Raw genomic sequence first — 24798 nt, forward strand, 5'->3', positions numbered from 1 at the left:
CAGTCTGGGAAGACGTGACGCAGATGTGACGGACGATAAGCTACTATACACAGGGTGAACAAACCGCAGCGGGCCAGGTTGAAAGAGAGCTTGGTAACGACGACAAAAGAGGAAGATATACGACTAATTAGCTGGACGAGGGAGGAAATCCTAACTCTCTGCTCTTATTCTCTTGAAGTTTAATTTAGTTTTCTTATACATGTAGGTGTCCCCTGCCCTTCTCATAGCCTGTTCACACACAGTGCTCAGGAGAAATGCTGTTGAACCTCCATGTGTCAAGATGACAAGTCCATTTCTTTTGTATGGCCCGATATCTCCAATCACACATTTAATATAGTGTAGATGTGAATATTTAGCATCAAAACTATTCTTACCAAGCAGCGATGTTAATCTGCGACAGGTAGAACACTCAATAAAAGGTTCAAATAGACAGAGGACAAACTACATGGACCCTGTTGACAGCGGTATATGTATACAGTATACATATGTCCATATATAGACACGTATGTACATTTTAAACACATGGACACACAAGCGAATCTCAAACCTACATGCTGTACGGTTGATGTGATATAGATGTGATCATGTTTTTGGCTGTGTATCTGGATGCAGCGTGTGTGTGTTCTTTAAGATTCTGTGTTCATCTCTTTGCACAACTTGTCTCATAAATCACACACAGCAGGACATGAGATTTTGCCAGCTACACACACACACACACACACACACACACACACACACACACACACACACACACACACACGTAGACCTCTATACTTGTGAGGAGACTCACAAGGCTCTATTTTAATTGTACAACAACAAGTGGAATGCAGTAGGTGTTGGACTGTGTGGGTGTACGGCTTTGACATTTTGGATCACATGATAAACACGCTTTAACCAGTAGTCAGAATATATTATACTGCATATTTATACCAAATATATCAACTTATGCACCTTGTAGGTTCTCAGATACAGCCATTCTCTGATCATATTATATTTAGTCTTTGGGCACATGGAACTACTTTTCTTTCCTAAAATATAATGAAATAGAAATTTAGAATAAAACTTAATATAGTATGAAAAGAAAAAATGTTCAGCCAAACAGTTTGACCGCCAACAGAACCATCCATCCATCAGCCCCAGAACCCCAGACTTCCCTTATCCACCAAAAGAATTCACAATTTCAGTTGTGGACACAAATGGGTAAATAAATACACTCGCAGCCAGTCATTGGTCTCATTGCTCTGAAACAACCGAGCCAATCGCAGTTAAGCACGACAACAAAGAAATAAATCGTGTTGTTGTCTGGATGGTGCACATTGGCACAACGTGAACATGGAGCAGAACCGTTCATTTAATTTCCCTTAAATTGAGGACCAAGAAGCAAAAGTTTTTCAAAATATCTTTGAGAATGTTTTGTTGTGTTTTTATTCCCTGAGAGAAATTCATTCAGCTCTTTGTTTCATGGTTGAAATCACAAAGAAACTTTTAACTAACTCAATGGCAGTAAAACTCAAAGTTGGTCTTCACAAGAAAGAAAGACAAAACACACACACACACACACACACACACACACACACACACACAGCATGGACAAACAGTATGTTGATGGACATGCACTAATAAAACATGCTTGTACACAAAAAACAGAAAAATACTTACGCTGTATGCTTGGCTGCACTCTTTTCTGTCCTCTCTCACTCATGATGCAAACACACTCACACACTTTGATGTACACACACTTTGATGCACACACACACACACATACATGGATTCCTGCCTCTCCTCTCTCACAGTCATTTAGGGTCCCAGCAGCCCTGATCAGATTTCAGAGTCAGCCGAGTGTGATGATACAGACGTGCTGCAGCTCAGCAAAACACTGAGCTCACGCCGCTTTCGGTGTGTGTGTGTGTGTGTGCGCGTGTGTGTGTGTGTGCGCGTGTGTAGTTCAGAAAGGAGCCAACATGACAGCAAAAGCTTTTTCCACCCAGGATGAGAAGCATTAGCTGTTTAACAGAGCATCAGGGTCAAAGGTCTGCGCTGCTGCTGCTGGACTTTCACCAACTGCTCAGTTCGAGTCCAAGAAGGTTTTTACAAACGATGTCAGATTACATGATAACTGACAGCCAGTCAGTAACATGCCATGAGATCTAGGGAAAGGGCGCATGCATCAATGAGTAGAGCTGCAGCGATTAGTCGTCTGATCGATTAGTTGTTCAAGTCTGCATAAGTCCAGAACTTGTTTGTGCCACCGAACAGCAAACACAGAAAACAGAAAAGCCTGTTGAGTGAAGCACATCCCCAATCCTTCCTTTTGTACCATTCAGTCTGAAAAGTACCAACAATTTCTCTTCCCCTCCTTTGTGTAAGATCCCAGAGGTCCGTCGTTGGTCTCCCGTCACTCAGAAGTTGGTACTTTTCTTCAAACGAAAGCCTTGAAAATTGTTTGAGAAGCGATAGCGGTGTCATCAGGTCGCTCGGCCCGCTTCAGCTCGCCGAATGTACGAAGGAGCCGGAGGGTGAGTGTCAATTCATGAAAGCACCGTGAACAGAGAAGTGCAGCACTGGCACAGTACAGTGACTTTTAAAGGAAGCATAGCGTTTGACTGCATGGGAACTGACTGTGCGTGCAGGAACACACATCCTTACGATAACATGACATGCAAAGGCTAGCTCCCACAGGCAAAACTAGCATAAACGCAAGGCTGAATGGCCTGTGTAGCCTGAAGAAAGCTATGTTGACTCGTTTTTATTAAGGCATGAAAAGCATCAAATGCTGCCATATTCGTACCTATTTTAAGATATCTGAATTACAAAAATAAGTGAATAATGAAACTTTTGCTAATAGCCTGGAGCAGGCGGATCCTGCCCTGACTGCTCGTCCCTGCAGCAGATGTGATAACATTTCCTTCATGCTTTACATGGAACAGAACGAATGTTCTGGATTAAAGAAATCAAACAAGGAATTTGCTGGATACACATTTTTGTGTAACTAAAGATTTGATTGAACTTTGCATGGTCGGCCGGATACAGATAAAAGCATGAAATAAGATCTTCTTTGGAAAGAAATCAAGTGTCTTTTTATTTTTTTTCCTCAGCACATGGGTTCCTGGGAAAATGATTTGGTGTCTGGAAGTAGGATTACCTGCCTCTCTTCAAATCTTCTTCTTAATAATAATAATAATAATAATAATAAATATATATATATATATATATATATATATATATATATATATATATATATATATGATGATGATTCGAGAAGATATTATTCACAGCAATGATGGACTCATATCTAACCCATAATTAAGACCGATACATTTAGTAAAAATGTGCTGATTCATTTGCTTTTTTGCATAAATCATAATGCAATGACTTTCTGCTTTAACTTCATTCTGTCTCCCTCTTTCCTCTTTCAGACACTTTACTTCCCTGTCACTTCATCACACTCATCACCTCCGACACAGGAGACCTCTTCTGTCCTTCGCTGTGCTCTGATTCCCGGGAGAACCGGACACATGTCAATCATCTTTTAGAGATAAAGCTAACAGTCACTTCAGGGTGTGAGCTCTTGTTTTCCTTTTTTTTGTGGGGGAATATGCCATCTGTCAATTGTCGCTTTCATTCTCCCGCAGCATTCGACCTGAGTTGACCTATTTGATTCGAATGGGCGCTCATTGGGCGCACCACGACACAAGTGAAGGTCTCGGGGACGAAACAGCAGCTGAATCAGTGAAACTAGTGTTCCATCTTAGAGTTTCAGCTGAATTGACAGATGAGTCCATTTACTTTTATTCTCTTCTGGAACTAATTCTGTAGATTCAACCGAGCCGGTTCACTAAAACCTGGATTTTATGTCCTAAAAGTTGTGTTCTTTGCAGTTGAAAGAAGTAAAACAGCGTCCTCGTGCAACAAGCACAGCTCAAAAACACTTATGGCAGGAAAGTGAAGACAAATGTGAACAAACTGTTTGTGCCAGAAGTTATAAAAAGACAAAACCTTAAACTACAGCATGTGTGTGCAGCATCATGTATTCCAGCTCTCTCTCTCTCTCCTCTCCCTGCACAGACTAATCTCAGAGGTCAACTCCCACCAGAAACCTACTATGCACTGAAGCCATTAGTGTATAAAACACACTCATGATTGTATAACATACTTAAACCCACATGCTTAAAATCAATGTCATGTTGTAGTGGCGGTCTCCTGCCACCAGGTGTTGTGCTAGAGTCAGACAGTGAGATAATCAGTCAGAGAGAGGAAGAGAAAGAGAACATACACAGAGTCACAACATGTTTCACATGCAGGACAGACTCCAGGGGAACATGTACAATCACACAGCTCTCACACTATGAGAGCGATGAGTGGGAACCTAAAGTAACGTCATCGTCCAGCGGCAGTTTGAACCCTTTGTGTAGCTTTTGTTAAATCAGCAGCTCCCGTCTCTCAATCCAGCCCCTCATACAGTCGACTTTTGTTTTTCACAATATTGATTCTTTAATGTTTAGTTGATGGAGTGCTTTGTGTTGGTCAGCATTTTCCCCCAACTGCTGACGGTGTGCTGCCAGTTATTTCCACCTTCTTCAGGCTGCACACTCGGGGTGTTTTCTGCAACATTTTTCTCTGCAAAGATCTTTGCAGAAGTCCAACAAAACGGCCGCAGGAGGCGGAGAGGGACAGTAGCTGCATTCAAATGGAGTTTTTACGTACTCTTCGGCGAAGTCAGACCTTATATAAACTTAATAGGGAGAATTTCAATGAAATATTTCCCTTAGAGGCCTAATTGCCATCACTGCTTAACCCAAACTACATTCTGAGGCACAACTCAAAGAACTTTTTTGTTCCGAAAGCCACCTACAGTCTGAAAACTTCTCCAGAGCTTTTTCTTTTTTAGATGATCAAGAGAGTATACATCTTCGTTTTCAAAAATGTATGAAATTTCCCCTAACAAGCCCTTTGAAATGTGTACCAGTGGATGTTAACTGTAATTAGGCTCAGGAATGTTTACTGTAATTATACACTACCATGAACCTATGTTCTCCCAGAAAGCATAATTAGCATCTACTGACACATTCGTGCCATCATCAAAACTCTGCCCACAGCCGTGAAGAGATTAAAGACAAAGTTTAAAGTTGTTCGAAGCAGGTTTAGAATGAAAACATGGCTTTTGTGATATTTATATTTAACTCTAGTAAACCAGCATTTAGCGTAGTTAAAAGGACATCATCAACTTCATTGCTATAACACCAAGTGTACCATAGTTTGTACCGACTTACAGTCTTTTCATAAAAGCACATATGGTCCATCCATCCATCCATCCATCCATCCATCGTCGACCTCTTATCCGCGGTCGGGTCGCGGGGGCAGCAGCTCCAGTAAGGAACCCCAAACTTCCCTTCTCCGGGCCACATCCTCCAGCTCCAACTGGGGGATCCCGAGGCGTTCCCAGTGAGGAGATATAATGTCTCCACCGAGTCCTGGGTCTTCCCCGGGGTCTCCTCCCAGCTGTACCTGGAACACCTCCCTAGGGAGGCGCCCAGGTGGCTCCTTACTAGATGAACCACCTCAACTGGCTCCTTTCAGCGCAAAGGAGCAGCAGCTCTACTCCGAGTCTCTCACGGATGGCTGAGCTTCTCACCCTATCTCTAAGGGAGACGCCACCTGTCTGAGAAAACGCATTTCGGCCGCTTGTACCCGTGATCTCGTTCTTTCGGTCATGACCCTTCATGACCATAGGTGAGGGTAGGGACGAAGATCGACCGGTAGATTATGGTGATATTTGCAAATATAAGGGAATAATTCAATGACCCATGATGCAGCTTTCCTCTGTAAAGCCATGTTTTACCTTTAGGACTCTCTTAGATTAATCAAATTTGTAATAGAAGTAGCAGCTGAACCTCTTCATCATTTATTAATGTCTGTTTGTTTAATCAGAAACAGTTTATCGATGGAAACGGAGAGAGCCAGTCACAGTAAATTAAATGTTCATGTAAACCGATAAACACTCAAGAAGACCTTGATGACGGTATGTTCAATCACTGGAGTACTCCATGCGTGCAGCTGCAGTAAGAGTTTACATTGATTATACATACTTTAGAAAGAAGATTAAGTCTGATATGGCTCAGTAGACTGAGAGCTGCAGGGTCAGGGGTTCATTTCTCTCTCTGTGAAAGAAAACACTGATATTTGTGGACAGATGTTTGTTGCAGTCAGCTAATTGTATTCATTATGACCACATATACTGAAAGTGGGCTCTGATCTGATGCCCTTAAAGGCAGCGCGATGTTTGCCTGTGCCTGCAAAAACAAATAGAAAACTAAAACAATTCTATAAATATGTCAATAAATCATCTGATGACCTTTACAGAGTCTCACCGTTACACTTTAAATAAGCAACAATGTGATAGTCAGTGACCTAGTTCTGCCTTTTCTGCAGAAAGATTGGAGTATATGTTTGTTTTATTCTGCATGTGCATCCACAGGAACTTACACTGACGCACAGATACTGTAAGAAACCTGCACACACACACAACTAGGTCTTAAGACCACATCTGAGAGCCTTTTATCAGTTTTGTGCTGAAAGCACAAACACACACTGTAGAGCAGATCGAGGAAGCGTGGCTTCTTCACTTTTTTGCTCTGCAGGGTTTGTCAGTCGCTCTAATCATTTGGTTCCACCGAGTCTCTGTTAACGCAGTGTTAGCCTACATAGGGTATGTCTAATTCTTCAGCCTTTAGCACATTGGCCTCATTTCACTGTGGGATGAAAATGGATTTTTACGGCAAAATGTTGCTCAATATTTTGTGCTTTCAAACCTGTTTCTGTAACACATGAAGTAGGACAGTAAACGTTGTTGGGTGCTGCAATAAAACATGTTGTAGTTGTTGTAGAGGCTCAACTTTTTATCTACAATTTACAAAGCTAGAGGAAAAGTCCATCCTCAAACATTATTTTTAATGTATTTTATTGTATTCCTTAGTTACTGTATCTCCCTCTTACGTGGTGCCCTGGTGTATTGTAACACCTTTTCATTTAATATTGCGATAACATCATTACTGTGAATTATCTTGGCCACAATAATCGTTTGCTGAAAATCCGATATCGTAAACTTCAAAACTGATGCGTCAGTAATTTGTAAAAAATCAAGAAAAGGTCAATATTATTTATTGTAATTTGTTTTAATTTCTGGATTTTTTACTTGTAGTACATTTTATATTCAAACAAAAATATTTATCTCGCTCCCATTGTCTCCTAAATGTAGAAGTAGATCAGTATTTGCACTTTATGGGGTTTGTTGATGCTTGTTGAGTAACAGATCTGAACACTCGGTCCACTATATACTGACTGTGTTCTGTCTTAATGTCAGGGCAGGTGGCTCTTCAGTCTTTCTTCTTGTCCTCTGTTTCTCTCTTATCCTCTCGTACTTTCCAGTTCTTTCTCCTCCCATCCGTCCGTGCCACCTCGGCCTCATCTGTTCTTCCTCGCTGCCGCTCTCTTATAGCCTTTCCGCTCGTACCTTTAATGTCATGATCTTTAGCAGCCAATGATTTTCAATAGGGAAAGCTGGCCTGACCTTTTCGTCAAAGCCTTCTTTCCGAACCCTCCTAATACAAGAAGGCAGGTTGTTGTGAGAGTAGGGCTCCTGGCTTCGGTCTCCAGTGATGGCAGGATGTGAACTGTATACAAAATGTTTGGGAAAATGGCTCATTATGCGAGGTAGACTTTATAACGAGGGGAAAGCAGGTAAAAGGACGGACCCCTAGTCGATTGTTTTAATCCTGTGAGTCCTCAGCAGTCAGACAGTATTTTTTCTGTACACTAGCTGCCCGGAGAAGACGGTCACTGATTGAAACTACAAGGTGAATACAAGCAGCTAAAGAGCAGGTATTTTCCCTAAGGCGTTGGTAGAGAAAGACTAAAATGGCTGTTATATAGCACCTTTTCCAATCTTTATAATCACTCAAAGTGCTCTACAACACATGTCAGCATTCACGCAGAGTCAGAGGCTACCATACAAAGTGCACATCAGCTCATCAGTAGTGATAACCATTCACACACACCATTGGACATCAGGAGCAATTTGGGGTTCAGTATCTTGCCAAAGGACACTTTGACATGCTGACTGCAGGACTGGGGATTGAACCACTGACCCTCCGGCCGGTGGACAACCACTCTATCTCCTGATGCACACAGCCGCACACAGTGCATATTGGTCTGGACTAAATAACAGCTGGTGGACACAACAACAACAATAATGTCGCTTTGTGTCTGCTGGATGGCTACATACTTAGCAACTGTTGCGAAGATGCTAGCCATGACAACTGTATATGTCAGACGTTTGCTCTTCTGCCCACTAGTGGACGACAAATACATTAAAACTGTTGTAAAACCAATATTTGCACATAATATGACTACTGTCACGTTGTAAACTGTCAGGTATCAGGAGTAAAAGCGTTGATTATTACTGTACACTGATTAATAAGTCATAGTTTCAAATTAATATCTATTGTATTGGCCTGAATATAAGATGCTAAGGAGACTGATTCCCGTTTTCCAACACGTGTAAAGTCTAGTCCAGGAATTACAACCCACACTCTTTTTCAAACTGTCTACTGATGAAAGGGCCGATACAGTACTGCTTACAAATTAAAAGAACAAAACAACCTAATCCTGTTCAACAGTGTGTCTCAAATTGGGGGTCGGGACCCCCAAAAGGGTTGCGAGATAATTTCTGTGGGTCGACAGATGGTGGAGGAGAAAGAAATAAGACATCAACTTGATTATTCTGTCGGGTTTGCGACTCGAAAAGGTTGAGAACCACTACGTGTAGAATGCTATGAAGATGTTGTACTTAACATTAAAAACATATATACATGTAAGTGCAGCTGCAGCCAGCAAATGGTAAACAGGAAGTGTTGACATCAATAGACGGTCCGCCTAAACTTTGAAGGAGTTGTGTGCTTCGTGTCTGAAAAGAGAAACAAACAAAAACAAATGAATGTAATGAGTAATTTGAGGGAACCTAAATAAAAACACTTTACAACCGACCAGAGCAACAACATCCTCAAGTTCCTCCTGCTGTAATTAAACATGAGTGGGTGACTGCAAGAAGCTGAAGCTATGATTTATTAATTTAAGGGCTTTAATTATTAAATCTAGGTAATGAACAACTAGTATGTGCAAACTCATTATCAATGATTAGTTGATACTTGAGCTGAGTCATTTTAAATAGTGTTTCTGACCTCTGCATTGCCAGTTTATATTCCATCTCTCTGCTGTGTCATTGACAGAAAAGATGGAAAAACCAAGACAACAAAGAGAAAAGGAAGGCGGGATGAGGCAATTAATTAAAGCAAGGGTCTTCAACGTTGTTCAGGCCAAGGACCCCCAAACTGATGGAGAGATGGAGCAGGGACCCCCTACTATATTGTCAAGACAATGGTAGGGGAAACACTGGCCATGTATAAACATAGCTACCCTGTTAATGTGCATTCAATACTAAGCTATTCAATTAATACTGAATGTGTGCATTGCTGACTCAAACATAACGTCTTCTGCCGCCATTTATCCGTTCGCTACAATATGTTGGATTCATGTTAATGTGTCTAATCAACTAAAAACTTTGCGACCTCCCTGCTGTACCTCCGCGGACCCCCTAGGAGTCGCGGACCCCCTTTTGAAGACCTCTGAATTAAACCTTACGAACATGTGATTGGTTAACTATTAATAATTTGAATGAAAAGAGCCATACAATATAAAAAAAGATGCTTAATATATGATTTCAATAGACAAATCTGCCGGTGGATTGTAAAGCTTAACTGAACACTTTCACATTGACTTCTAAATGCAGAGATGTTTGGGTTGTTCAAGGTCGATAATCGCCTCCTCTGGAAGATGAAGGTGGTCTAATGTGGAAGTTATTGGGTCTCAAATGATTCGTCTAAAAACTAATTATGATCCAGCCTTTGAGGAACATTTATTTACCGCTTCTCATGAATGTTGGTTATGAGTTCCCAGCTAGCAAGAGGGATGTGTGTCTGCTTCATCTGCGTGCGACCAAAACCTGAGGATTTAATGATTTATAAAAGTCAAAGTGATTTCATGGAGGCTTGTAGCTTTACTCTTACTCTTACTTTATTGTTGCAGCACAGAACAGAAACGTGGTACCGTAGATTATAGAATAACTATTATTTGAATGCCATTTCATGACTATATCTTTCACTTGAAAAAGGTTCTTCAGGAGCAGATGTCTCAGCGAAAGCACTTAGGAAGTGAACACCTGACATATATACCGTGTTACACATGAGTTTATAAGTGAGGCGCTACCTGCATATCAACAACCTGTATTCATCTACAGTAGCTCCCTCAGGTAACAAAAGGAAAAACCTTTTTGAGACCAACAACAACCTTCATGAGTAAAGGCTCGACTTTGGCTTTAAAATACCACAAAGCCAAATGACACAGTGGTGGCGACGACTAAAAGCAAGCAAATTGTGTCCTGGTCTGTCAATCTGCAGAAAGTGAACCTGTTGTCTGGTGTCATAGTGGAATAAAAGGAACCCAGTTTTTGCAAAACACAATTTCCTCAGATCTTTACTACTGTAATTCTCTTTTCACCTGCCTTACCAACACTTCTCTGAACTGTCTACACGTGGTCTAAAAATGCGTCCAAAAAGATCTCATGTGATCTCATTTTCCTATCAAATTTAGAATCCAGTTGTAGGTTTGTGTGATCACGTTTAGAGCCTTGCATGCTCCGGCGCCCGCCTACATTGAAGAAGGTTCTGCAGCCATAAATCAGCAGCAGGTCTCTGCAGGTTCGTTGGTTCCTCGCTCAAGACAAAAGGAGTCCAAGGAGTCTGAGCCTTTGACGTTGTAGTTCAGACACTTGTCCCACTTTTAAAATGCAGCTCAAGACTCATTGGTTTAGACTGAGTGTGTGTCGTTTAAGTTTTGAGCTTCATGTCTGCATTTCATTTCTGTTGCTTCGTCTTTTACTTGCTAATATACTCGCTGACGGCTGCTAAATTGTTTATATCTTGCGTCACACACACACACACACACACACACACACACACACACACACACACACACACACACACACACACACACAATTACAAGATAATGTTGATGATGATTTGAAGACATTCCTGCTAATTGCAGAAGGCAGTAAGAGCTAGTGATGAAATGCAGCATTAAAGATAAAATGCAGATAAAAGAGGAGATGAAGACGAGTTGAGGAACAGTGCAGCTTTCAAAATGATAGAAACTCTTTATGCTTTTAATGTTGAAAGTCCAACGTCCTCTGAAGCTATTAGCAGGGTCATTGTATTTCTAGGTCTGTGGAAAGAAGATGGGGTTGTAAATCAAATTATATTCCACCATTAAATGATGTTTATTTTTCAAGGCATTATTACCACCCTTCAAGAGTTTTGAACTTTTTAAAGGTCTGCTATTTGCAAACTGCATTGATCCATTAGCAGTATGCGAGGGTCCATATTATTAAGTCTGGCATTAAAGGCAAATGTCAGAGGGATTACAGCCCCAAAGCTCAGGTACTGACTCACCGTGGCAATTAAGATAAAAATGAATGTATTTTTACTGTTCCGCCGAGCCGCCGTCCGGTCTCATCCGTCTCACCGCGCCTCATTATGTTCACCGTGATTCATAGAGATCGACTACAGCACAAAAACAGTATGTGCAATTGGATTATACAAGAATTGCCTTGCAAGTCCTCTGAAGCAGACTGATCCTGGTGCTAAAGGAATATTCCACCCAAAACGTGTCTTTAGCATCAAACGTTCAGCACTGTACGGTTGCAGAGCGGCTTGTTTGAGACACATAGAGCAGCAGAAGCGGATTACGCTGCGAGTGTTTTGAGACTTCCTTTGTGCCGTGATAACGACTGTGAATCCAGGCTAAGCACAGCTGCAGACCACCACGACGAAGAAGAAGGAAGCCGCAAACTGAGAGCCACCTTTTCTCGTCTACAGGAGATGAGTGTTCAATATTCAAAGATTAAAGTATTCCTTTGGCAGTCCAGTGAGCAGGGAAGAAAAGCGAGGAAGAGATGAAAAGAAATGCACAAGGAGAGAAAGTGAAAAGGAAAGGGAGGCAGATGAATCAGACACAAACACACAGTGATGCTAAGTAAAGGAGAAAGATTGGAAAATAAAACTCAAGGAGAGACTAACGGAGAGAGATGAAAAGAGAGATCGAGAGTGAAAGAGTTATTCACACGGCGAATATCCAGGTCACTTCAAAGTGCTAAGAAAACCTCGTCCTCGGCAGACGGCCAAGTCTGACCTGCCCCTCCACTCCCTCCATTAACACCCCCCCCCCCCCCCCCCCTCCCCGAACAAAAAAACCTGCAGATTTAGTGCAACTGCAGAAAGTGTATATTAAAACATTGGCAGCTTAAATACGGCTCCCCATTAACACCTCTGAAGTGGATTATGAATCACCAATAACGAAGCGGCCTAATTTTTTTTTGTTCCCCAGTTATCAGTCATTGTTTCCATCAAAGGTTTATAGGCCCCGGGAGGGGACGGCGCCGGTGAGAAGTCAGCGCCACTACAGTAATTGGAAGTTTGGAGTTGAATGTGAAGTGGAATTAAGTTTTTAAAAAACAAACTAAGATAGTGAGAGGGAAAGGAAGGAGGCACTGTTCTGGAAAACATGAGACTTTTATGTTGTCGTTTCAATCACGAGAGCAGGAAGACGTCCTGCTGCTCCACTCGCTCGTTGGTTCATCCATATTTAATGTGCAGAGCATAAATTAATCTTTTGTTATTAGATATTTTTACAGTCTGCCTAGAAGACTTATAGGAGCAAAATAATCTTAACTCTGGTTGATTTTAAGTGTGGAACGTGGCTACAACCGCAGAAAGAATCATCTCAATAAAATAAAGATGAGACAATCCAGCATTTAGAACTTTGAGGCTACTAAAGTCAGGTGTCGGTCAGCTTCTTGAGAAGTGCTTCAGACAGTCGAAAGATAGCTTTCGGAAGTCAGGATTGAGCGGCCTGCGTTCATTATTTAAAACTTAATATTTAGCAATCGTACATGCATCGGTGCATTATCACCTCAAGTAGCCTCGTCATTACCGGTGAGCAGATGAAGACGCTGAATCTAGCTCGGTGGTAAGAGCAGCTTGCACTGGAGTCGTACTGTTGGAAATGCCAAAGTTGTGAGTTTAATTACCTTTTTTATTCAATTTGTTTTGTTATTTATTCGAGTGAATATGTCAAAAATTAATAACAGTGGAATCAACAGTTTAAAATATCTGCCAACTGTTATAAAACCTTTTTTTTGTCTTTACATTATCACACATAAGCAAGTTAACACCCTCAAGAAAACAAATGTATTAGCGTTCCTTCATTCTTCTTGGCCCCCAGAGTCCACTGGCTTTTCTAGACTTGAAGAAGTAGCCTATTAAGTCCTTTGGTGTCTAGACGGGGAGTGTTTCTTCCGATTGCACAGTGGGTTTTTGCCCAGCAGTTGAAGAAGTGTCTGTTTAGTCACTGGTATTGATCTGCAAACCCTATCAGCCTTCTGCAGATGGGGAGTTTGTGCTGGCGGGCAGTAAAAATCTCACTTGCTGCTCCTTTAAAGCAAAGCAGAAAGAGGTTGAATTCATAAAGTCACCAGGCAGGGAGTCATAAAGACAAGCAGACAGGTAATCAGATGTACAGGATTTCTGCAGAGGACAAACAGTGCGATACTGTAAGAGGCAGACAGACGGGCAATCAGGCGGCCACTCAGGAAGGGTCAGTTAATCACGAAGGGATTTCCGGAGCAGGCGAACAGGACGGAGCGGGAGACACTGCAGCGTGCTGGGCGGGGAGTTCCTGTCATGCTACCATGACAATGACTCAGAGGTGAGGTGAGGATGCCGGTGTTGTCACAGGAGGCCTCTAAAAGTCAGTGCATACTCTCCGCATCCACGAGGGTCTGCGAGGGTCCACGAGGGTCCTCTAATGGCGCAAATGGCTTCATCCGCCGTGTTCGCAAAGGGTCCACGTGGTCACACATTCTGGGCTGCACGTGGCCCCTTGGTCCCCCACGCCGGATGAAGTCACCGTACACTTAGCGAGCGCGCCGACTGTGCATGATCCTGTTCCGTGCGCACTCCCGTGCAGTTGGTGGCGTACGCACCTCCAGCTTGTTTGCTGAGAAGAAGAAGAAAAATATAACTGAATTATTGCTTTGAAGAGAAGTTACGTTACGACCGTTACGACCAACATGAGTATAATTCTTCTTTAAAGGAATACAAAGACAGCAACATGGCGTTGAACTCCTGGTAAACAACGTAACGTAGAGTGTGGATCGGTGAATGCACAAGACCACAGCACCTCTCTTGCCCAAGTCCATCTCACAAACATTGTTCTTAGTATAGTTTGGATGCAGGTCATTATTTTATTGTATTGATACAAGCATGCAACATGGTCTTTTATTGTGATAGGCCTCGCAGACTTTGCACCACCAGATCTCCACTTTAAACAAAGTAATAACATATATTCATATCTGATGTTATTCTCTCATCACATCTTAAAGGAAACATCCCGCTACCATAAATGGAAATGAGACATCCAGACTTCTCCTTCTGCGGTTAATTTGATGGTAATGTCCCTCTCAGATAATGACTTCCAGAGAAATGAGTGTTGACTCACGACAAGATCACACCCACACAGTGACATAATGGCACAAACTGAACTAAATATTCAACCTTTGTGTGGCATCAATAATGTTATATTATCTTAAACACACTCGTGCAGTCAGAAATGTGTCAGACACATTCAGTGGAGGAAACCCCAGAGGTCAGATGGGGGGGTTTTCCTTTCTTGTAAACACTGTTCAATGCCAGTAAGAGTTAACCTTGACGTTATATTTAAATGGCTTCCCAGCTACAGCTCTGTGCTTACACACAGACTTCCGAATGATATTTATCTTCGCGTCTGAATCTGGTAAAGAAAGCGTGAAACAACCTGCAGCACATTATGGCTAAAAAATAATTCTATAACCACCGACACACACCTTTATATTATTTTGGATTCGCCTAACGTACACCTCTTGCTAACAGAGCGAGTGTGATAATTTTCTTTCTCTGCTTAAATAAAGTTAAATATATTATGAAATAAATAATTTTATCTGCTAAAAACTTGCTTCATCAAGGTGTGTGTGTGTGTGTGTGTGTGTGTGTGTGTGTGTGTGTGTGTGTGTGTGTGTGTGTGTGTGTGTGTGTGTGAATTCCTTTCCCTCAACCATCATTGCCTTCTTAATGAGGCTTCACTTGTCCTCAGTCCTCTCTGGTTGAGAACATTTAGTGCTGCATTGTGGTCAAACAGTAGTCATGGCTGACAAGGGAAGTGTAGACACACACACACACACACACACACACACACACACACACACTGACTGTTAAAATGAAAGGCATGTCAGTAGATGTGTGAGTGTGTGTGTGTGTGTGTGTGTGTGTGTGTGTGTGTGTGTGTGTGTGTGTGTGTGTGTGTGTGTGGGTGTTACATGTAGGGGTTTTAACCCGTGAAGACTGTAGAATGTATGAATGACAGAGTGAATGTGTGAATGACAGAATTAATGTATGAATGACGGAGTGAATATATGAATGACAGAGTGAATGTGTGAATGACAGAGTGAATGTGTGAACGACAGAGTGAGTGTATGAATGTGTGAATGACAGAGTGAATGTATGAACGACAGAGTGAATGTATGAATGACAGAGTGAATGTGTGAATGACAGAGTGAGTGTATGAATGTGTGAATGACAGAGTGAATGTATGAATGACAGAGTGAATGTGTGAAAGACAAAGTGAGTGTATGAATGTGTGAATGACAGAGTGAATGTATGAATGACAGAGTGAATGTGTGAACGACAGAGTGAGTGTGTGAACGACAGAGTGAGTGTATGAATGTGTGAATGACGGAGTGAATGTATGAATGACAGAGTGAATGTGTGAACGACAGAGTGAGTGTATGAATGTGTGAATGACGGAGTGAATGTATGAATGACAGAGTGAATGTGTGAACGACAGAGTGAGTGTATGAATGTGTGAATGACAGAGTGAATGTGTGAACGACAGAGTGAGTGTATGAATGTGTGAATGACAGAGTGAGTGTAACTGTGTGAATGACAGAGTGAGTGTATGAATGTATGAATGACAGAGTGAGTGTATGAATGTGTGAATGACAGAGTGAAGTGTGATGAAGTGATGTGAATGACAGAGTGAGTGTGATGACAGAGTGAATGGAGTGAATGTGTAATGACAGAGTGAATGTGTGAACGACAGAGTGAGTGTGTGAACGACAGAGTGAGTGTATGAATGTGTGAATGACGAGTGAATGTATGAATGACAGAGTGAATGTGTGAACGACAGAGTGAGTGTATGAATGTGTGAATGACGGAGTGAATGTATGATGACAGAGTGAATGTGAACGACAGAGTGAGTGTATGAATGTGTGAATGACAGAGTGAGTGTATGAATGTATGAATGACAGAGTGAGTGTATGAATGTATGAATGACAGAGTGAGTGTATGATGTGTGAATGACAGAGTGAATGTATGAATGACAGAGTGAATGTGTGAACGACAGAGTGAGTGTGTGAACGACAGAGTGAGTGTATGAATGTGTGAATGACAGAGTGAATGTGTGAATGTGTGAATGACAGAGTGAGTGTATGAATGTGTGAATGACAGAGTGAATGTATGAATGACAGAGTGAATGTATCCGTCTGTAGACGTCTACATCATTCTACAAATGTATTTCGGATTGTGTTGGGTAGTTCAGGAGCGCTTCATTCCAGACTTCTCGTCCCGTGCTGCAGGCGGATGGCGGGCTCTTTCAGAAGATGATGGCACCATTTCCTCAATTTTGTCTCCTGTCAGTTTGGTGTCTTTCCCTCAACTCTTACATTTTTCAAAGCTTTGTGTTTTTTTGTCGACACCTGCTCTATTCAGCGGCGTCCTGGAGGCTTACGTTTGGCTACAGCATCAAAAGCTCTCCTCTCATTTGAATTTAACCTTGGACCTTTGTTTCACTGAGTCTCGCTGTTTCTCTCCATCTCACCGTAAAACACTCACTCAAAATGTTTCGGTTGAAAGATGTCATGAATCTCTTACGTTGACTCACAGAGCGGCGCACCTAAAAAGGGCCAGCGAGGCAGTTACCTCTCAGAGCAGGAACTAAACCAGACCAGTGGCCAGGGCTGAACCTGTATCAGGTTTTAAATGCAACGCTGATATTTAAGGTGAACCCTGTTGGACGACCATGACAGGCAGTGGCATTGAAGGTTAGATCTGTTGAATGTTATGTTGGGTCTCTGTAAATTAAAGAGCAAAGTCTAGACTCGCTCTTCATGAGAAGTATCTTGAGATAACTTCAGTTATGATCTGAAGTTTTATAAGTAAAAGTTGACTTGACTTGATGGACTCTGAGCAGCGGAGGTGATGAAGCTGAATAACAGACTTCAATGCATGTAAAGTGGACGGATGCACTTTAAACTCAAACGTTAACAGACTACGGTATTTATATAATCTTGTTACCTAAATAGATCATACATCCTTCAGTATGGATACTTGTTTTGGGGTTAACAGTACATGTAGCAGCAATAATGTTATTAATACCACAGGTGTAACTATTAATAATATTGATAATATATGTTATTTGTAGGCCTAGTCCACACGTACACAGGAATTGTTTTCCTCCTTCGTTCTCCCAAAAAATATCCCGTCCACACACGTACTGTTATAAAACAATCTGTCAACTGAAAAAGGAGTTTCTGAAAATCTTCACCCTGGAAGAGATGTTACAAAACGTCCGTTTTATGTGACATAAAAAAGATCAAAAAGCCCAAAACGCAAAGAAAATGCTGCGTTTGAAAGAATTCCCGTTTGCGTGTGGACTCGGCTTCAGACTTCCGATGCTCACATCTGGTTTTTGGGAACAGAAATGAGCCACAATGGCTCCAGGTTTACCTTCTTTTCCTCACCAATGTGCACACTTGGACTCAGAGGAGGATGTCTAAACACTCCACCAGTACAGGCCAACTGTCACACTGGGTGTTTAGAGGAATTTTGGAACAATGATGGTGCTGAAAGGCGTGTAATAATATCTCTCAACATCGTGCCAGGGGCTCTGCTGACCTTTGGCAATGTCCCCAGGTTTCCATCCTCTGCCCAGAACGAAACAACAGATAACGCTATATTTATAGTGTGTGTCAACAAGTACAGTTGGAAGGGTCATCTGCGGGGCTGCGACTCAGCGGGATAAGGCGTCTGTCGAATTTTACGTGAGATGCTCCAAGGGCAAGGCTGCTTATTTTGTAATTATATTTCATAAATTGCTTTGTATATAACTCATTCCCTAGTCCTTATAAAAGCTCAAATCCTTTCACCTTAAATTATAACTTAAATTCCTGAGCATGCAGGGTGTATTCACTTACAAACAGGTGCAGACGTTCACATCTGCCCATTCCTAATACACTCCTCTGTAGCTGGCTATTCATCAAAAAGGAAAACGTGTCTGACAGTATGGTAATGTTCGGGTTTTAGCATGGAAATAAGGATGAACTCTGGAAGAAGATAACAAGATGGCAAGTAGAAAGCAATCCATCAAGTGAATCCCCAAACAGCCATTCCTGCTTGTTATATCAACAGCATTGGAGATGGAGCTGAATGGGCATTTTGCAACACATTGCTCTCATCTATCAGTTAAGTGGAGCAGTCGGTGCTTCAAACTTCAAACCTACTTTTTTTTTGTCTTTTGAGGATGTTTCTCCCAATTTGAAACGCCTAATTTGAAATGTGCTGCAGTATTTGCCGCTGCTAACTTTACTGTTAGCCGTGCAGCAGTGAAAGGAGAAGTGGATGAAAGATCCACACTGCTGCTCAGCTGACAAAACCTTCTCACATCACAGCGAGTCATTTGATTGAGAGTAGAAAAGCATCACTCAGCGGAGCTTTGATATGTGCTTGTGATTGTTCTCGGTCTTTCTTAAAATGCAAATAAAGAGGATGTGATGTTGCTGATGAAAGTGGCCCTTTTCCTTCAAGAAACAAACATGGCCTGACCCTTGAGTCCATTTTATAAAGTTTACTGACACCATGTTCTACCTTGAGAAACAGATTTGTACTTTTGTACATGTCTGTGTTCAGGGTTACCCTTGTTGTAGAGAGAGATAGTAATTCGCCTTTTTGGCCAATTGTACATTTAAATAAACAACATCTTTTGGTTTTGTTTGGCAGGGAGGCATTTTGTAATATTTTCTTAAAGATCAATCCCAGATATCAGAAAACCTTTTCTTGCAGAGACAAAGAGCTAATATAAAACTGGAGGGACAAACACATCCACAGACTGAACTCTGAATCCATATGATCATTTGGCCAAAACAAACAACAGATTAGATTAGAACCATTCTGGTAAGGAAATGAAGGCCCAGAAAATGTAGGCTGTGTTTGCTGCCAGAGTATCCAACCGTTGGTTTTAGGGGCTGTACTCCTCATAAAGACTCTTTCCAAATGAACTGTGTGTGGACGAGCCATTACTCCACACTCTCAGATCATTCCTAAGTGCTGATAAAGAGCAGCTCTAATCAGATTCTGGGTTAATTGATTGTGAAGACCATCGGAGGCTGCTTGAGTCGGGATCTGCGGCAGCGAATGTTTACTTTCACACAAAAAAGGAAACCAGGGTTTAATCAAGACATTCATTCCTGGGAGCTGCGATTGTGATGTTGCAAAGGAAAGATGACTAATGACTTAAGATGACTCAGGTTATTACAGACTCTCTTATCCAGAGCGAACTTACAGTGAACTAACTACAGGGACAGTCTCCTGGAGCAGTGCCTTGCTCAGATGGCAGCCCTGGTATTGAACTCACAACCATCGGATATTGTAATTAGAAGCCTGTAGCACTAGACAACTAGGCCATCACCACCCTACGACAGTTTCAGCCTGGACCCTGTGTACCCATGTGTTTGTGTTTAACTGACTAATGGGGACAACAATTTTGGAAATTGGTCGAGTATCGAGTGAGTACGCTGCAGACAGCAGTCAAGAAAGAGGCTGCACAGTAATTGTCCAGGGCAACGTCTGTCAATACACGTCCACTCACAGAGCCCGGCACAGATTCTTATTATAAGTCTGACAAACATTGAGTAAAAGTAAAATTATTTGTTGTTATTATTTGTGTTTGATTGCCTGACTCGTGTCCTCTTACGGGAAAGCAGTTGTATTGATGAGCAGTATGCAAAAGTGTTTGGTCCTATAATTGTTTTTCTTTACCCTCCCTCCGCTGCCCTTTCCCTTTTAAAAATCTAAGTATCTAAACACATTTTAAGTAGATTTACTTGTAGCTTACTTGGGTAACATATATCCTCATACAGTGAGAAGCTTAATTGATTCTCATGATTATTGTTGACTAATTGTTTTGTATCTAGATCTAGATTTGATCGTTAAATATTGACTTTCTGCTGAAGTTTCAGGCCCGTGCTGTACATACGGTAGATATACACTGTCTCTCTCTCTTTCTCATACACACACACACACACACACACTGATGAAGTGATACTGTATGTCTTGTAGAGTGTGAGCCGCAGTTTTCAGAAGGAGGGACACAGTTCAAGAGAGCAGGCCGCTTCCTGTCCTGCTGCATCGGAAATACCAGTCCCAAAGCCTCTGAGACTGGATTCAGATTAGACTACACGCACACTTACACACACACACACACACACACACACACACACACACACACACACACACACACACACACGTTCACAAGCACACAAAGTAAACTCAAACATGTACACATCCCAGAGCACACATGCAAGCAGCGAATATGCAGCGAAGCTAAACTTGTGAGAGTAAACACAACACATCACATCCTCACGTACTGTAACTGGCTCACACACACACACACACGCACGCACACACACACACACACACACACACACACACACACAAACAGAAACTCCCATCCGCTGGGAGTATTGTTGGATTCTTCCTCCTCTGACGCCTGTGAGGCTCTTGCTCGGGAAGAGGAAACACAGTCTTGTGTAACCTTTATACACAGCAGAGAGAGAGAGACTCCCTCACATGCAGTGAGAGAGTCACAGAGTCTTTTTGTTCGCAGAGCCGGAGGTCAGCCCCTGAGCTCTGCTTTAATCCTGATTTTTACAGTCAACATCTTGTCAGCTCCAGAGACCACAGGCGTTTCTTTCCCCTGTGTGACTTTGAGATGAGAGTTTAACTGCCTGCAAATACATGAATAAATTGAAGTGCAGCAAAATAGTTTGGAATACAAATGTGAGTGATTTAATGGCAGTTCCTTTTAAATAATATGTTTTGTTTATAATGTCTTCTGCTACTTATAGTCTGTTACTTCAGAAGCTCAGAGAGGATATTACACTAAACATAAACCTAGTAATGGTAACAACAAAGAGGACTGTGCTTTAACTTCTTATTTCTACCGCCTTTTTAAGACAATAAACCCTGAGTAGTGTCTGCAGGTACCCCAACAACCTTCATCAACGATGTGTTTTAGTTTTAAGGCCCACAACTTTACTGTTTTGCGCTTAACCCCCCGTAAAAATGATGAATTAACATTTTCTACACTTTGTTTCTTGTAAGGATCAAACTAGATATACCATGTTAGTTTGTGAGCTTTGGAGGTGATGGGAGGTGGATTGTGTTACGTTATGACCAAGCCAGACTAGCTATCTTCGTGCTAAGTTAATCAGTTGCTGGCTCTTCATATTTAACAGGAAGATATGAGAGCGGCATCAATGTTCTCATCGACGCCATAAAGCAAATAAGCAAATTCCTCCAAAATGTAGAACTTTTGCTTTGAAACACTCCCCGTAAACTACTTCCTGCTTCGCTTCCGAACATTTGTTCGAACAGCTGTTTGAGCAAATACCAGAACGCTGTCGTGTTTCTGAGAGGTCTTTCTGCAAAGATGTCTGAAGTCCCGCTCCATCTTCCTCAGTAAGACCTCCCCCTCTTTAGAGCGGGCTCTGCTGCGGAGCTCTCCATCCCAAATGTCCCACACATTTCCATAAATATCAGAGTAAAAGGAAAGCAGATGATAGAACTGATTGAGAGTGAACCTGCTGCTCGGTCTGCTCAGAACAGTTTCGACAGCTGTCGGGATGAAGTTAGATTGTACACACATACACACACATATTATATTGACCCGTTGCCAGTTAGGGGCAATTTGATTGGTGATCATGTCTTAAATATAACCTCAATATCGTTGCGGTAGAACGTGAGAAATACCTGCAAATACTGCCAAAGAGTAGACGAAAGAAGTTTGTCCTCTCTTTCTACTCTTCCTCCTCTTGCTCTGTGGCTCTCGACAGACTGTGGAAAAGTCCATTAGTTGTTTACATACTCCCACTTTCTCCCCCTCCACTTGTGAATTAATGTAGCGCATCATGCAGACCACTCTCCTCTCTTCTCCTCTCCTCTGAGGGAGTTATTCACATTTAAAATCCCATAATCAAACACCTACGCTGTAAATGGAAGGCCATTAACACTAATGGTATGCCTTGGACTGAGCCAAAAATGAAATCTTGAAGAACTACAGGGTATTAGTGTATGGCAAAGACTTTCTCCTCCTCATGTTGAGACATTTGTCCAGTTGGATATTTGTATTTCATTTCGTCTTGAAGTGACTCTTTCTCAAACCCCCCCCCCCCCCGCCAACGCTAACCGCTTTGAGCAGGTCAGAAATCAGAGCTGGTGGAAGGTATTCAATCTCGGAAAGGAGAAAATATTGTCAATTTCCTCGCGCCTTTCTTTTTGTAATTTCATCATCTGAGGGTTGTGATGCTGGGCCCGAGTGGAGGATATAGATCTGCATCATGACTTTAACTACAGACCTCATTTGAGGGAAAGTGGAACTTCTGACTCCCTGAATGGCCTATTTTAAAAAATATTGTATTTTAATGCTTGCCAGCCACAAAGCTAACTCCTGCCCTGTGGAAATCTGTGGTCACTCTTGTACCAAGTGGGCAGACAGCTCACTCTGGGATCCTTCATTTCCTTCCAGGGAGGGTCAACAACATTCACCATTTTCAGATCGTATCTCCCTAATTTGCCTGGCTTATCCATGCCGTCTTTCATGTCTCATACAGTCACATGAATTCAAAGTACTTCCAGTCTCCTCAGGCAGGCATTCATGTGTCTAAGTGTTTCCCTCGGGTTATTTTTGGGCCGCCCCCCCTCGGAGTTCAGATGGTCCGGTCCAGGCCAGAGGAAGGGGAGTGGTAGGGGAAATGGGAAATCTTCAACAATGACTTCATTAACATGATGCCCAACATGACTAGTACAACTGGACTCCACTACTACACTGGACATAGCCTATGACTTTCCCCGTTGGATTTAATTCTTTAAATATCTATACGTGTCTGACTTCAAATCTCAAGGGTAACATGGATGTTTGCTAAGGTTCCCTGCATCCAAGCCTTCAGACCTGAGAAGCATGTTGATCCCAAGTGAGTATGTGTTGAGTCGCAGCTCATGTGTTATATGACAGACAGGAAGATAATGAGAATCTCAGCCTCTCATTTCTGCCTGGGTTTGTTTTGAGGACAATTGACAATTGGCGCTTGATGACATTCATTAAGGAGGTGATTGGTTAATTAGCTTAACGAGTGGTATTTAATGAGGACCTGATTGAGCCTTGATTAGACTATGGCGGCTGATAAAAGTCTCTTCTATTAGTTTGTTAAATTTACTGAAGAAAGACTTCACATAAGAGGCTGGAGTGATGCTCGGCCAATAGTTTTCAACAGACTTCAGCAGTCTTAGTCAAAGTGTAACTTGTTCTCGATTCATGGGACGGGAAAGGAATTTGAAGCACTTCCATCCACTGAGAGTTCTTTATTGTTTGAAGGCCGTGGGCCCGATAACATCACGAGCTCAGTTTTGAACTCTGATAGAATAAAAGCTTTTTCTGTGTTAGAAAGGGCGTCGGGCTCACTCTGAATGTGCGTGGGTTACTTTTAAAATATGATCTGTTATAGAGAAATGATCACCTGCCAAAGAAAAGTGTGCAAATGTTCAAACTTTGGAATATCACTTTGTGTCAAAAACTTGTAATGCACTTTTATATGAAAATCAAATGTAAATTATTCAAAAATGGTTGCTTTTATTCTGAAATCTGTGACCTGATCTGCGGTTCTGATTTTGCATGTGACTGTTTTGTATTTTAGTTGTTGTACAGTGTCAATTTGATCTAGTAGTTCTAAGTAGCTTTAGTTAACCAAACTAGCACTCTCCGTATGGTGGGAGAGCTTTTCTGTAGTTTAACTTCTTCCAGTATGAAATAATAGGAAGCGTACAAAGAATCCTATCAAACACTTAGCCTCACATTAGCCTAAAACTAGTGAGCTCCACCCGATGGATGATGGGTGTACAGTCAATGTCACCGACACTATCAGTAGCTTTTCCCTGGCTAGTTTACTGAAAGACTGGGAAACCCACAGAAACAATCAAAAAGTGAAAACGCTGCTGCTCAGCTGGCTGCTGAGCGACTAACATTATAAACAGAACTGAGTTTTGTACTGAACTCGCGTTCACTTCGCTCTAAATCGGCCAATCGGCTCGCTGCTCCCTCACTGCGAGTGGGACCCAAATTCCCCTCAAACAAAACCAGCCTGTTTGCTCTCCTGGCTCCTAAATGGTGGAACGACCTCCCCATTGATGTCAGGTCAACAGAGAGTCTTCACACCTTCCGTCGCAGACTGAAAACTCACCTGTTTCGACTGCACCTCGGCCGATGAAT

General features: G+C 42.0%; 1 protein-coding gene across 4 annotated transcripts in view; it reads left to right on the top strand.

The window, feature by feature from the left end:
• Positions 1–24798, top strand: part of LOC115019108 (rho GTPase-activating protein 7) — an 84762-nt gene that overhangs the window by 30464 nt on the left and 29500 nt on the right. The window contains exon 1 of one of the 4 annotated variants that reach the window (XM_029448472.1): positions 23338–23506. The exons of the other annotated variants lie outside the window; for them this stretch is intronic. Coding sequence (XP_029304332.1) covers positions 23494–23506 — 13 coding nt within the window. The 5' untranslated portion in view covers positions 23338–23493. Of the gene's footprint in view, positions 1–23337; positions 23507–24798 lie in introns of those variants that run through there. 4 annotated transcript variants of the gene reach the window in all.

Source organism: Cottoperca gobio, chromosome 14 (genome assembly GCF_900634415.1).
Source record: "Cottoperca gobio chromosome 14, fCotGob3.1, whole genome shotgun sequence".
Lineage (NCBI taxonomy): Eukaryota > Metazoa > Chordata > Actinopteri > Perciformes > Bovichtidae > Cottoperca > Cottoperca gobio.